The sequence below is a fragment of the Haliotis rufescens genome, unplaced genomic scaffold (genome assembly GCF_023055435.1).
Source record: "Haliotis rufescens isolate VD_foot unplaced genomic scaffold, xgHalRufe1.0.p SCAF_134, whole genome shotgun sequence".
Lineage (NCBI taxonomy): Eukaryota > Metazoa > Mollusca > Gastropoda > Lepetellida > Haliotidae > Haliotis > Haliotis rufescens.
Window position 1 is genome coordinate 223,898 of NW_025963818.1, and position 16,687 is coordinate 240,584.

The window sequence follows — 16,687 nt, forward strand, 5'->3', positions numbered from 1 at the left end:
ATCATAGTGTTTATTTCTCTCAGACAGACAAACCATTGGTACAAACTAAATATGTATAACATCAGGGGCACGGGTAGCCCAATCGTTTCAGGCGCTACGATTCGCTGTGCAGTGTTGCGTCCCTTTGGCACGCCAGAAACCTATGATTGTGGGTTCGAATCCCTGTGCGTCCGGATTATGTTCCTAGGTTTGTCAGCACCATACCCGTGCTCTTGGGTTTCATCAAATTTGTAAACGTCTGAGACTTGCATCACTTCTGGCTTTCCTCCGACATTAAGCTGATATGCCGTGATATAACTGGAATACCCTTAAAAAAACTCACTCACTCACTAAATATATGAAATAGCTAATTACATGCAATCACCAAATGTATAAAACTACATGATATAACTGGAATAATATTAAAAGCGGCTTTAAACCCAACTCACTCACTCATAACGTGTCGTACGTTTCTTGAACAAAGTCAATACACATGTGTAAGATCAAGTGACCAGTTTGAGTATGAAATGTTATTCCAAGAGAGAAAAGTGGATTAAGGGCCCTGCCGGAAGGAGGATTTGGGAGGATACGGCGTGGGTCCACTGAACATATTAAGCAGAATTTCCGTCCAATTTGGAAACATTGAAACATCTGGGTATTTTGAATTGCATGATATAATCAAGGAACGACATGGCATTGGACACCTGACATTGGTTTCCCACCTGCACCTGATTAACTTGGAACTGTTGCATTGTGCCCATGTGATGACTTCAAGTGTACACAAATTACAACGAATGTGGACACTGCCAGTGACTATAAATATGGTGTCGTAAAGCTGCGAAACAAAGGACTGATAGGTAGGCAAGTACACAGACCAAACTTACTACACATTTAACACAAATATGTCATTAACTTAAAAGGGTCAATGAGTGAGTAACTGAGTATGGTTTTACACAGCTTTTAGCAATATTACAGCAATATCACACCGGGGGTTTCACACATTGTACCCATGTTGGGAATCGAACCTGGGTTTTCGACGTGATGAGCGAACGCTTTAACCAACCTAAAGGGTCAGTGGTGTCATACCGTTACAAAATAATTCCACGTGACCGACTGATTGTTTATCATTCTGCACTTAGCAAATAACATCATGTCAGACTTGAATAATACAAAAACTGACAAACCAGATTAGTGGTAGAGCACCACTCAATCAAGCAGATAAAGGCATCCAGTCTACAGTGTAGGCTCTTCCAGCGAGTATGGAATACACTGAGTGTCCCTTTTGCCACGGGACGCTAAGCTGAAACTATTCCTAAAACATATGTCATTTCCACGTCCCTTGTCGTTTTAACTCCAATATATAATTCAAGAATATCTGAGCTTTAACAAAGTTGACCCCGGGGCCATAGTGCGTGCCATCCACACTCCTCACTCCTTTAGTCATGTTGAAGGTATCAAACACGGGTACATTGAACGCTCCCACCAGGTCCTCCATATAGCTGTTGAAGGGTTCAACGTGAGCATTATCAGATGTTGGTACAACATGTCTATGCCAGAGTCCGAAAGAATGAAAGCCTGACCATATCAATTGTGGCCACAATCGACTGTTGCCCTGAAGTAAGCTGATTACAGCCAAGGCATATATTTTCGTGTCCAACCTATCAAAATGCTGCCATACGCCAGCTCCGAAGAAGATGATAGATTTTGGTTGTCCCAGAATTTCCTTGACATCTCGCCTCATCATTGGAACGTCCTGACTCTGTGGATAATGTCGGAACACCACTGTTACTGTCCCGTTGCAGAGTGTCGGGGAATAGTCCAAAAACGCTCGACAGTTCCGTGTTGGAAACATGACATCCCAGAACATGCTTTTTTAATATCTGTAACAAAATATGACGTGTGCACATTGACTTAAGTTCAATTTTTAAACAAATGTATCAACCAGAAATTGGATTTAACCATGATGTAAACAAGCATTCGTTTCTCGTTATTTTTTTGTTGTAAAATTGAGTAAGACCAGTTAGATACATACCTATAGGTGCATCGGGTCGAAGTCCTCCGTATTGCTTATCTCCCTTGAGTATGATGATGAGGGCGAGAAACACCATTCTGACAATGGAGTCCCCATAGAAGTGATAGGTGCCTCCCCGGAGGAGCTCGCAGGCAGCGCTGGGCGAAAATGTTTTCACTTGACATCTGACGACATTAAAACAAGGCATTTTACTTCAAAAAGGAGCTAACTGGAGCATTGGGCAAGAATGTTTGCAATCGAAAAACTATAATTAACTATGACATCATAAGTGCAAAGGAGTTTGAGGAACAGAATGGACAAAATGAACATGGATGATCTGGTCTTTATGGGGTTTTTTCCAAATTTGACCAAAGCTATGCACCATTCAATTCCTTATTTTGACTTTACCATATGTTATTGTGTTTGTTTGGATGGAATCATGACTTGTCGTTGCATCTGTTTATGACGGAAGCCACCGGTAGACCAGGTATCTGGTGGCATAATCACGAATTGATGGTGATTCCTAAACACATGCTTTTGACATCATCGGAATCGGACAACTGACCCTGAATAGTCGGTCTTGGTTGATTTCATCAAGACAATTACGACTGGCATATTTCCTTCTATGCACAGCTTCCACCCCCAGACAAGTATGATTAATAACATCAAACACAAAACCCTTTCGACATCCCATGGAAATATCTGCGGAACGCAGAGTCGATTTACAATTACCGTGTTCTTCATCCATGTTGTTTTCTTGTAGTGCGAATACTTTTTAAATTTGCTGTAACAATGTTTCATATTTTTACCTGGCATCGTCGGGTCTCCATTTTGAATATTCAGCATGTATCTGAGGTCGAAGGTCATAGCAGTTTTTACACATGCATTCCTTAATTGTTTTCATCTGACACTTGTTGTCATCGCAACACGGGTTACTTCCTCTAGGGGCACACATAACCCGGGTCCAGCTTGCCATTTCGTCTTGAGACATCACTGGGTAGTACCCTACGTTCCCGCATCGTTTATCTGGCAATTCGAAATGATCGCTACCATTTACAGCGTAGAGACCTTGCAGTAAAAATGCCTCAATCTCATCTTCCTCTTTCTTGATCAGACGTCGTGTCGCCCATGAACCACTCAGCATGTGTTTTAATACACTGGGACAAGTATCATGTTCTGAGTGTGTCTGTATTCCTGCCAGATAAACTGTCCTTGGTTGGTAACTCATGTACACTATCACTAAGGTAATAGCTCCAACAGGGCTCAGCAAGAGGAGTTTACGTTGTAACGTGACGCTCGAGGAACCCTCTTTCATGGTGATCATAATCTGAAGCAAATACATAACCTATAAAAAGGATGGATGAATTAAAGGAAACAAGACCCTTTCTAGTATCAACATCATCATGTACAATTATGTGTATTGAGATTACAAAAAATAAAATGTATTGTTGTAAAGCATTACTATTTGTGAACAATATTGTTTACATACATCTCTTTGTATGACGTATAATAACTGTAAGTAACTGACTTGCAATCTTGTTCTGGTAAATGCCCATTTCCATTGAATAACAAATTGAGATCAGCTCGTGTATTGTACTGTCAGTGCTCTGTGCACCAGGTGTGATAGATCATATATACCGAGAGACTATCGCCAAGTTTCAAACCTGCCATTTATTTCAAAGGTGATCGAACATGCGGTAGCATCACGTCTTCATGACCATATGCATGCAAATAGCCTAGGTGAAATTATGCAGTCAGCCTACAAGACTGGTTACAGCACGGAAACAGCCTTGTTGAGTGTGCAGAATGACTTACTTCATGCTGTCGATTATCAGGGAGCTGCAGTTATTGTGCTCTTGGACCTATCAGCAGCTTTCGGCACCATAGACCATTCCATTCTACTGACAACACTCGAATCACGAGTTGGCATTACTGGAGATGCCTTATCTTGGATTGCTTCATATCTCTCAGCATGCTATCAATCAGTTATCATTAATGGGGTAAAATCAAAGAAGTATAAACTAAAGTTTGGAGTGCCTCAAGGCTCTGTCCTTGGCCCAATACTTTTCACAATCTACACCCTACCAGAAGGAGGTATAGCAAGATCTCAGAATCTAAACTTCCATGTGTATGCTGATGATACACAATTGTATCTAGGATTCAGACCGTTGACTACATCATCAGTCAGCACTACCTTTAAAGCAATCTCAAGCTGCATAAATGACATCAGATGCTGGATGAGAAGCAACTCTCTCAAACTTAATGATGACAAAACTGAGCTCTTGATTATCAGCTCTAAACAGATGCAGTCCAAATTACGATTTCCAAGTTTGAAAATTGGGGACTGTACGGTTAAGCAAACCTCTTGTGCCCGAAATCTAGGCGTGATCATTGACTCAAGTACTTTCACATCAGGAGGATCAGACAGGTAGCAAGATACGTAGACACAGCATCAGTCAAGTGCCTAGTCCATGCATTTGTAACATCAAGACTTGACTATTGTAATAGTCTACTGTATGGTATCCAGCAACATCATCTGGATAGACTACGGTGTGTGCAAAACACTACTGCAAGACTCATCACACGGAAGTCAATGCGTGAACACATTACACCCGTCCTGAAAGAGCTGCAATGGCTACCTGTGAGACTCAGGATCGTGTTCAAGCTGATCATGTTTGTCTACAAATCGATCCATGGGCTATCCCCAGTATATATCAAGGAACTCACTGCCCTTTACCAACCTGCACGAACACTGAGATCTGCAAACAAACTACAGCTTACTGTTCCATCAACCAGCAGAACAACATATGGTGACAGAACCTTCCGAAAAGCAGGTGCAACTCTATGGAATGCACTGTCCATTGTTGTCAGGGGATCTGAAGATGTCAACACCTTTAGATCAAAACTCAAGACCATCCTCTTCAAAAGAGCATACGATTGAGCGCTCTTGAACAGGCAGTATGTCTTGATAGGTAGCGCTATATAAATGCGTAATTTGTATTGAATTAATTTGACACGGGTGGGACTGGCCATATGCTCTGACGGAATAATACTCGACAGGAAGTAACAAGTGCATGCCATTCACAGCTACAAATGCAATTGAGTGTTTTATCTAATCTCTAACTGCATGTAGCCGCAAATTATATGATATTGCAAACTGTACGTAATCTTGAATTGTTCATAATCACTCATTCTGTGTAATCACTAATTCCATGTAATCATTTATCGCCTGTAATAACTAATTGTAAGTAATATATGATTGTATGTAATCCAGAAATTTGTGCAATCACTAGATGTATGGCATCATTAATTGTATGTAATCATTGTATTTGTATGTAATCAATAATTGTATGTTATCACATAATGTATGGAATCGCTTATTATAGGCAATTACTAAATGTTTGAAATCAATAACTGTATGTTATCACATAGTGTATAGAATCGCTATTTATAGGCAATTACTAAATGTATGTAATCAATAATTGTATGTTACCACATAATGTATAGAATCGCTATTTAAAGGCAATTACTAAATGTATGTGATCAATAATTGTATGTTATCACATAGTGTATATAATCGCTATTTATAGGCAATTACTAAATGTATGTAATCAATAGTTGTATGTTCTCCCACAACAGGGCTTGATCTCCAATCCCGAGCAGTGGTTTATTCGCAGTGGTTTATTTTAATTCACCCAATCTGTTTGGCTGTCTGAGAGTGGCGAGCTGTGTCATCGCGTTTTGACTTGCTGGCTAAAAAAATTGTCGGCACTATCTTCGGATCTGGGATACCTTATGTCGTCTAGTACAGGAAATCCCCCATCTGTCAAAACATTACTGTAGTGATGATGTTTCCATCTCCGAAAGTTGGTGACCGAGAGTAATTTTTGGGGGGAGGAAGGTGTGTGATAAGTGGAGATATATCAGAGAATTTCAGCTTCCCAATGTACGAGATTCAGTTGGAGGAAGACGGTGACCCAAGCGAGATACCGCATCGATATTATGGGACCAGGAGAGCCACTCTGGTACATTCTTTACACAGCGTTTTTTCAAGACTAATATAACAGCTTAAGAAACAGTTAATTAATTCACGTAAAAATACTGATGAAATAGTGAAACAAACCGTATTGTTTTTTGTTATTTTTAAAATAAATCACCAACAAGCACATAAGAATTTGCACGTTATAACGCAGTGTTGATCTTGAGCCGATCAAAAAGTTCATAGTTATCATAGTTATATTAAAATAATCGAGACTTAAATTTCATATTTTAAGAATATAAACACTCAAATCATTGGGATCTAAAGCAATATTCAATTTTGATGCAAGAAATGATCAATCTTTGCCGGACGAAACCTTACATCTCAAGACCAAGATGTTTTGCAACCACAGCAGTTGTTTCCCCTTTCAACAGGTGGAGTTTATCCGGATCAAAATAATGTATTTATTTTAGCCTTTAATTATTTGGTGGTTTTATTTTAACATCAATAAACTTTAATTGTTTAAACATACTGTCAGGACAATTTAGAAACTCATATTTTATCACCATGTTTAAACTTGAATGTATTTAGTTATACCTAGATCTATGTATACTCAAGAATGTAATATATAGAGGTTATCACGCGAGTGTGTTTGGGGATGGTAAATATCCTGCATTAGGAATAAACATTGTATTTAGCGAGCCTTGGCGAGCTAAATACATAGTGTTTATTCCTAATACAGGATATTTATCATCCCCAAACACACAAGCGTGATAACCTCTTTATCATATAATGTCATTCTTTAATTCTGTGCTTCAAAATCGCTTTCCCTCTCTCACAAACATTACCGAAACATTGCGAGTTTTCCTGGAATGCACGCATTAATATTTATTACGTCACAGGGTCAGTGATGTGTCAGTCGGACAGTGACAGTAGCCAATATAGTTCCTACTGAAATCTGTTTCTTATACAGTGGCGAAGCAACATATACGCAAAACAACAATTGTTTTTAATTGCCTTTCGCGGCAATCAATCGGTCTGTTCGCTAGAGTAACTGCCCTTTCTCAAAGGGAAGCTACTCTAACCCTTGTCTATGAGACGTCACGGCCACGGTCAGACGTTGTTGACAGTCGGTCTGTCCTGTCATTACAATAAGAAGTGTAGTCAGATGTACACACAGCGACAAAACGAAACAAGGTAACAATTCAAACATATTTCCGCCAAATCCACCTCTTTTAATTTGTGGAGGAGGTTTCAAGCCGCAGAGGTCTACAAGCACAGATATGGCTACTGATCCCGCTTGGCTAGGCCTCGTGCCCTCGCCAAATTGTTTCGAAATTTATATCTCCAAAGTTGACAAAACTTATAAAATGCCTTAGCTACGTCATAGTTAAAAACAGATTTTCAGTATATTAGACTGTTCTTTTGATAATGATAGCAACTATCCCTGTAGTTTATCCAGATTCCCGATGGTTAATTCTGATTCGATCGCCGAATGACAAGGGCGACGCCATGTTTGTTTATAAACAGTGAAAGTAGTCCCTACTTGACCTTTGATATTTGCATTTGACCCCAACGGATATCGTTTTTATCCGTTGGCTTTATCCTGCCGAGAAACCTACCCATTATATGATAAATGTTTTATATTCTCCTTAACTATTTTTTTTTCAAATAGGTAGCAGACAAACTGATGAAGATAAAGATGGTGGGCACCAATCAACCTTATTAGCCAATCTTTTTAAAAACAATATTTTGTTCATTAATGATTTACGTGTATGCACCATCTTAAAATATATTTTGTATTTTAGATAGGATGAAATAATCTCAAAATTAATTTCATATTAATTTCATATTTTTTCTATATAACAAAAACACATATGCTCACCATGTTCAGAAACAAAACACAAATATTTTTTTTAGATTTGTATGCACTGTAAAAAAAATAAATATTACAATTAATTTACCTAGCAGTAATCGGCTGATCAGTTGCCGGAGTTGTTATTTATATAATCTTGCCTGATCAATCCTGCTGAAAGTTCCTATTGCCCTTGTTTTTCGTTAACAACTTTTCACAATATTTAAGACAATATATTTTTCGTTAATAATCTTTTTATTTAGGGTTCAAAATACATTTTTCACGATATAATGCATATTAATACATTAACTGTTTGCACATCATTTGTAATGTAATGATTGATATTACCAATTCTAATAAATGATTTACTAAAACATTTACATGTAAAAACTCTGAGGGACAGCCACGTGTGACAGATCCGTCCATATATCAGGAACATTACTTGAAGACTGTGTGATATGTTTTATCTGAATTTTGTTCAAGCATTAACAAGGGGATTGAGTGCTGCCTTTTGCTATTTAGGGATCGGGGGGGGGGGGGGGGAGGTATTGTTTCTGGAGCTGAATTCAAACACCGTTTAACATTTTTCATTTATACTTGGTAGACGTAATCGGTGGATAAAGTGGTGCCTTTTGTTTTTTTCTAGACTATTATTATTTGTCTGTTTCCATGGCAACAAGTTTTACTTTGACTCTGTTTATGGTGGTTTGTTTGTGCAGACCATATCTCTGAAACTAATAGGTACTCTTTCTTAAAACTGTGGACACACAAAGACCAGGATGTCAACAAGTGCCGTTTTCTAATAGGCCTTTTTAATTTTTTTTATAATATTTTATGTTTCCATGGCAACAAGTTTGTTTTTGGCCCATAGTGATGTGTACCTGATACAGAAATACAACGTTCCGAATCCCAATTCCATTTTATTGCTTTGATAGCACAATAACTACTTTTTTTATACAGACAGACACATTAAATAGAAACAGATGATTTGTTCTTTCAAATTTGTCATCTTCTGATGGTTATGCTAGTCAGAAATCGTTTCTGTTCAGGTCTGACTGATAAACTTGATGTTGATGTATTGTGGAAATACAAATGCTTGACGACATGCTTTTGTTGTCTCTGGGTGCAGATGTTCAGGACGAAGTTGATTATGATACTTCGGAATACATGATACTGTCTCTTTGAATTTTAGAGAAACACCTTATATGTATTTGTATGTACTAGACACATACGCTCTTCTGCTCCCAATGTGTAATATAGATAATGTATTGTAAAGAGTGTATTTGCTTATCTATCATCTTCACTTTCAAATCTGTAAGAATACAGAAATGTAGAAACAAAAGTCTTTTTCGAAATCAACTAATAAGAGCATCCCTGGAATCTTATGTTTTTCAGTATAAAATAGAAAGCCATATGATAACCTGGTATTATCACCAGTGTATCTATTAGCCATGCAACCAGTTTGTTCAGAATGAATCAAATTTGGAAGAACAGTTTTTATTCTTTCTGCAATACATGAAGAAACCAACTTATATGAAACATTAAGAAGCAAGATTGGTCTCCATGTTTTTAGGATTTTGTTCGGTCTGTTCTCTTTGGGTAGGCCGGTAATCATACGTTGTATTTTTAGTTACAGATAACTCCCCCTTATTAAAGCCTAAACTGGTGGATCTGAGCAAAAGGTACCCCATGTCTTTCCAGAATTTCTTTTTTAAAAACTCTGCAGAAAAGACATCCCATCCTGGACTTTTGTTATTTTCATTGATTTCAAAGACTTCAGTAGCTCGTCGTAGGTCAGAGGATTTTCCAAGGTATTGGACATAGTCTCATCTAGAGTAGGAATATCAATGTCACCTTCGCTTAGCAAGCTTTCTACGTCAAAATTAACAATATCATTCTCCTGTGAATTATATACATTTTGATAAAACATCCGTGTTTCTTTTATAATTTCCTTATGATCAATCAATATTTCACCATTATGTCTCTCAATCTGGGTCATTATCTTACTGACAAAATTACTGTTATCAAGGCCACAAACATATTTCGAAATTTTCTCTCCCTCTTCTATCCATTTAGATCTGGATCTTATGTACACTCCTTCCATTTTAATTCTTCTTTTCTTTTTTGCTCCAAAAAACAGTGGTAAATGTCAATGTTATGTTCTATATTTTCTATAGTTTCTGTCAACTCCTTTTCCTTCTTAAGTCTCTCCTTTTTTTAATGTAGCATAGGATATTGTTTTCCCTCTAATTTCCATTCCAGTATTTTAGTAATACTTCTAAAAACATTTGATCATCAATTAGTAGCTGTATATCAGAGTTTGGCAACTTATCAAGATTTTGCTTGTCATACACCTGAACTTCATACTGCTTTTTAACATCTGCTATTCCTGAGTGTACTACATGTATGCATGCTGTGTCACTCAGCACAGATTTGTTAAAATTGCAATAAGTTTCCGTAGCTTTTTGCTGGCCCAACTGAAAGCATAAGTCTATCAGTAAATGGTCTGTCCTTTAGCCAGCATTAATCTTAACTCTACAAACTGACGAGTACAATTTTTCAGAAATAAGAAAAAAGTATAATCTGGCTTGTTTTACAGGTTTCTTCCTTCTCCATGTGAACTGTTAAACAATTGGGTTTTCTTCACGCCACACATCAATGAGCTCCAACTCCCCCATTAATTCTAATACTTGCTACCTTGCTGGAGGGTTATTTACATGTACATAACTATGAGTATCGTCTGAATGATTTAGCACTTAATTCCAATCTCCAACTGTCACTACCGATTTATTGTTAAATGATTTGATTTTATTAAGAAGTAGCTTATAAAACTCTGGATCTTCACTGTTGGGTCCATACAAGTTATCTGTTGTCATCCTTACACCTTCCCGTTCCTGTCCTTGAACACTTTATGTATCTTGTAGTCAAAATTAGTGTTGATCATAATTGCTACTCCCCTAGAGTTTCCGCTAAAGGAATTAAATATACAGTCAAATCCCCATTCTGCTCGAGTACATTTCTCACTGTTCTCTACAAAATGAGTGCCCTCTAGCTTATACAGAGCATGTTGAGAAAATAAAAAACATCTTTTCTTTTCTTTAATTCATTATTGCCTCAACAATTCATAGAACCAATACCGAAGTTTTCATACATTATCATGATAATAATACATACAAAAGGTCTGACTTAAAAATATACTCTGATTCAGTAATGAAATAATTCTGGTATGGAATGTATACATATGGAATAAAATGCAATGCAAAAAAGGAAATACAAATGTTTCAAAGTTTTCAAATTCTGGAAGTTTTAATTGGGATGCCTCCAAAAAACACTCATATACAATCATTCTGCTTCATGATAGATCATGATACTACGACCGCCACGCTACCAGTTTCAAACTCAAAACAACCTAATAAACTGAAGACAACCTCTCCTTGAGAATAACGAGACACAATTACTCACTGGGACAACAAACCCAAAACAGTAAACAAAGTGAAAAGTTAACATGTCACATGTCTGTGTCACGTGACTTAAACTGAACCCTCCAAAATATTCCTTGTGGAAGAGTATTTAAGTTCAAACGACTGCTGTTATTATGCAAGTCAGCATGTTGCAATCAATTAAACAGAACATCATGCATTTACTGCCCTAATATAAACACATCAGTCTTCTTTACAGTCACGAAAAGTGCACATGATAGCTCACGTGAACATTCAACATCGTTCCCCACGTGGTTGCGAAGCAACACACACACACACACACATTTATCCAAGAGATTAGATCTGTTGCATAGAAAAATACATATTTTTTAAAAATATCAGTAATATATAAATCTACAGTCTGATATGTTGGTAGGTTTTGGTGTTTTGTGTAGATATCATATGACCAAACAGTCATGTAGTGCAGCACAGTGGTTAAAACCACAAAGATCTTAGACTTAGTAATTAGTATATATGACAGTAAAATGACAGACAGTAAAAAGTGTTTGCGAAATAATGACGACTGACCTGTCAAAGGACGTACAGAAGTGAGCTTGGTCCAAAAAACTTACTAATCCGTCCAATGAATGCTTTGTTAATTCCAGCCGACCACACACCATGTACAGTACACACCATGAACAAGGGGCACTTTGAGATAAAATCCAGAATGAACTCCTTAACGACAGAAAGTTGACAGCTCCATTTCTGCTTTCAGGATACATAGATATAATCCTTAGAGTGTTAAACGTTTATATTTTAACAAACACACCTGGGAAACACTCGATCCTGTAGGCTCGATATATACAGAAACACTAGCTGGGTAGTCAGGTAGTCCAAAGAAACAGAAAATAAGCATGTCCTGCTTTTCAAAACAAAGTTTGTGAATGTAGATTTGTGTTGTTAGAAAAACACATTTGGGACAAATCCCCACAACTGGCCTCACACACACGCCTTGATTTAGGCCAAACTGCCTGCTGCACACTATAACCATTGTTATACGTTCGCACATTCAGTCAAAAACGGGGGTTTCATTCAAATCCGATGTTTTCGAGGCCATCTCTGTTGATTTTCGATACTGTACTGACACACGTGTCCCTCTCTCCAGTACTCGGGTCTGGTGTCGGTGCTCCTTGTGAAGCAGGTAAGCTTAGCTTCAACTTTAGCCCTGCCTTGCTTCAATTCTGTAGGTAAATCCTTTCTGAAGACAAACTTTTCCTTCGTCAAATCTTCAGGAACTTGAAATGTGTCTGCATAACAAGGTCTCTATCTTGTTGACAAACGAATTGATAATAACCGTGTCTGGGCTCTGTATCTTTTTGTACTGTGCTGGAAAACGATGAATGTTCACAAATTTCATATTCCTCACAATTTCAGAATATTTGTAGTATCCGCACAGAAATGTCCTTCACAGCGTCTGTAAGGTCTTATGTGGAATGAGGCATTCCATATATGAGAATATTAGCTTTTCGTGAGTATATCTCTGACAACAGAACTTTCTGTTTCATGTTTTCAAGTTCTTTCGCCATGTCGTCTATCAGTGCCATTTTCGTCTCGAAAATGTTGATTCGCTTGGAATTGAATTCCACACTTTTTTCTTGGCAAAGTCTAGTTCTAATCGTGACAGATTAATCACTCGTGTGTAATTTTTTCGGTAACGACCAAATACAGTGCAATTACAGGCAATTACTAAATGTATGTAATCAATAATTGTATGTTATCACATATTGTATGGAATTGCTTGTTATAGGTAATCACTATGTATGTCATCAATAATTGTATGTTATCACATGATGCATGGAATTGCTAATTATAGGCAATCACTAAATGTATGTAATCAATAATTGTATGTTATCAGATAATATATGGAATCGCTAATTGTAGGCAATTACTAAATGTATGTAATCAATAATTGTATGTTATCATATAATGTATGGAATCGCTAATTATAGGCAATTACTAAATGTATGTAGTCAATAATTGTATGTTATCAGATAATATATGGAATCGCTAATTATAGGCAATTACTAAATTTATGTAATCAATAATTGTATGTTATCATTTAATGTATGGAATCGCTAATTATAGGCAATTACTAAATGTATGTAATCAATAGTTGTATGTTATCAAATAATGTATAGAATCGCTAATTATAGGCAATTACTAAATGTATGTAATCAATAATTGTATGTTATCACATAATGTATGGAATCGCTAATGATAGGCAATTACTAAATGTATGTAATCAACAATTGTATGTAATCACTAATTATATCTAATAACTAAATGTATGAACTCACTAATTACATCTAATAACTAAATATATGAACAAGCTAATTACCTGTAATCACTCAATGTAAAAGACTTCTCATTATGTAATCTATGATCGAAGGAAATCTCAAATTGCAATCATTAATTGTATGTAATCATTTATTGTATGTCATCGATATGCATATCTAATCACTAATGTTATGTAATTACTAAAGGTATGTAATCACTAAGTGTATGTAATCAATTATTGTATGTAATCACTAATTGTATGTTATCAATGTGTACATGTAATCATTAATTGTATGTAATTACCAATTGTATGGAATCACTCATTATGTAATCTATGATCGAAGGTAATCTTGAACTGTACAACCTAATTACATGTTATCACTAATTGTATGTAAACACTTATTGTATGTACTGGCCAATTGTACTTTATCATTAATTGTGTGTCCATTTTCTAGCTAAAGAGCTTATTTCACCTGACCACATACATCCGATATTTAACACAGCATTTCACTCGTTTCAACAGCATCAATTTATCGACAAATTAAGCTTTATAACTTAGAATTTTCGTCTTGAAAGCCTGTGGTGTAAAAGCATTGTGATTCATGTATAATAGAACTTGGCAATATTGTTCACATACAATTCAAACACGTGCAGTAAAAACTGTTCAACAATTGTTTTGTGTGGACATTGTTGTGACAATGTCATGAGTTCTCATCACCACGAAACAAATACCAAAGCCATAAAATTGTCGCTTACCCATGTGCGTTTTGATCACAGAGCCGTTTAAACTGTTAAAACTGGCTGTATGATGTTCACTACTCTTCCAACGAAATGGCCGTCAATCTTCACAAAATCGTTAGATGAAACAACTATGACATTTCAACGCCAGATACATAACGGTACGATTGGTTGATGAAGAAGTAACGTCACACTAAACAAAGACCTGTCAAGCACAGCACCTATTGTTGACACGGGATGGTGAAATAACTGGGGAAGCCCGCGCTTAACGTTTTTACATTTAAATACTAGGTGGATAAATAGCTCCATGTAAATATTAACTAGTGTTTTAGAAATGATACATAAACTATGTGTTTCATACATTCATTCAACCAATACAGACTCGATAGTGTACACACATGCTCTATCAAACTAGGTCGCCTAGCACCGAATAACAGTCGTCTGTGTAAACATTGGTGCGTCAAACCAGGTCTCTATAGCGTGTCTCAGCACGTCTGGTTAAAATGTTCCAATAAGTGTTGACCTGAATTGATCGGTAAAGGCGAGTCTGTTATTTTGAGGATAATTCATTCATAATACCGCCAAGGGTCAGTCTAAAATGTTGAACGAGATCTCACCTATCACCCCTCGCATGGTTGTGATGGAAAATAGCATATGTTTATATGTAAACGTATGTCATCTGCTAAAAATGAACTAATCCCTTGGAATCCTATATCAAGGAAGAACATGATTTAAATCTAATTCTGTTTCACACCATCAGCCAAGGCAGACGTTCTGACAGCCTACACTTGTCAGTTTATCCTGTCTACCCTGCGTGTTGTATTGACCAAGGTAATTGAATTCAAGAACACACTCCTGTCCTAAAAGGATCTTTCACTCAGCACTTATATTGTAACAAATGAAAGTATTGGATATGTTTCTTCTTTTATGCGCTCAGATCATTCTTTATTGTGTAAAATGTCCCGAATATTATCAGCTAGATATAAAGTATATAGGTTCAGAGTATCATATAAATTTAAGATTTTCGGGTTAAAAACTGTATGACAAATTATCAATTAAGCAATAAGAGTAATATATTGCTATGACTTGTGAGAACTTCTACAGGTATTTCCATTTTATCTATTTAGAATGGATTACAAACAAGAATTTTTAACCAATGTGAAAACACTCTCCGACTTAGAGACATGGGCTGCTGCTAAAAACTGTACAGATGATCCAGAAGTCAATCTCAAACGCACAAAATAAATTATTGACATCTAGAGTGACAAAGTCTGCTTAGACACGTCTGTACTGTTCATGGAAATAATAAAATCACATGTGAACAGTGTAAACATACATTTACGAGACAGAACACCTTTGACAGTCACCGCTGTAACCTAAAAATGAAAAATTAACGGAGAGTGCTCCTGAACTGAAACGCCCGTCTTCAGCCGCGAGATCTCGATGACAACAATAGCCCCCGCCACAACTTGCGCCTTGCAACTGGTGTTGACATTACAAGTGTCTATTACCAGGCAAACACTTCTGTCAACAATGCTTCACATATGGTCGTGAATGTCTCCATTGTCATCACCCCGGGCCTGAGCGTTTCTACGGCCAACGTGTAGATCGATGCGATAGCTGTATACGCAGGGGAGAAAGATATGATGTCAGGCTTAATCAGGTCGGTGTAGGTCAGAGGTCAGCTCTCGAGGGTAGTGTGTCAACCACAACATTAACTCCAAATGATTCTAACAGTGTGGACATTCTCCAGTTTCTCCCAGATGAACAGACAAACATTGAATCAACCTTGAACGAAAATAGCTATGAAATGGTTTCTAACACTGAAACTCAAATTTATAATGTACAATGGAAAAAAAAACAATGAGAGTATTTTAGCGGAGCCTATCCTTAGAACGATCAACTTTTGGACCACAAACTTTTTCTGAAATTGAGCTGTTAGCAGAGGCTTACCAAAAGTTGTATACATCAACACAAGAGTTCCAGGCGAAAGGGAGTGGATGGGTGCTAGACCATATTATTTATTTGGAAATCAACACCGTGGAATATGCACCCATGGCAGCAAGTTCCTACATTCCTCTGCCTGAGTATTTGGCCAACAAGAAAGGTATTTTAAATATCCAAAATGATGATCAAAAATCTTTCATGTGGTCAATACTCACTGCCTTGCATTCAACCCAATTTAAAATTCATGCGAATAGAGTCAGCAAATATTTTCCCTTTCAGTCAGAGCTCAATCTAGAGGGTATTGTACTGTACCCCTAGCCCAAATTCCAAAATTTGAAACACAAAAAGCCATTTCTGTCAATGTATTTGTTTATGAGGGAGATGATGGTCTGTTCCCTTTACACGTCAGTTCAAATGGTTTC

At 37.0% G+C, this 16,687-nt stretch overlaps 1 protein-coding gene across 1 annotated transcript; it reads right to left on the bottom strand.

Annotated features, from left to right (window-relative positions):
* Nucleotides 1-261: 261 nt before the first annotated feature.
* On the bottom strand, nucleotides 262-3,307 carry LOC125378951. The gene is made up of 3 exons (XM_048394933.1): nucleotides 2,800-3,307; nucleotides 2,012-2,175; nucleotides 262-1,859 (listed from the first exon to the last, which is right to left on the bottom strand). Exons 1-3 carry the CDS (start codon nucleotides 3,303-3,305, stop codon nucleotides 1,765-1,767), a joined length of 765 nt encoding a protein of 254 aa, XP_048250890.1. The 5' UTR covers nucleotides 3,306-3,307; the 3' UTR covers nucleotides 262-1,764.
* Nucleotides 3,308-16,687: the final 13,380 nt, after the last annotated feature.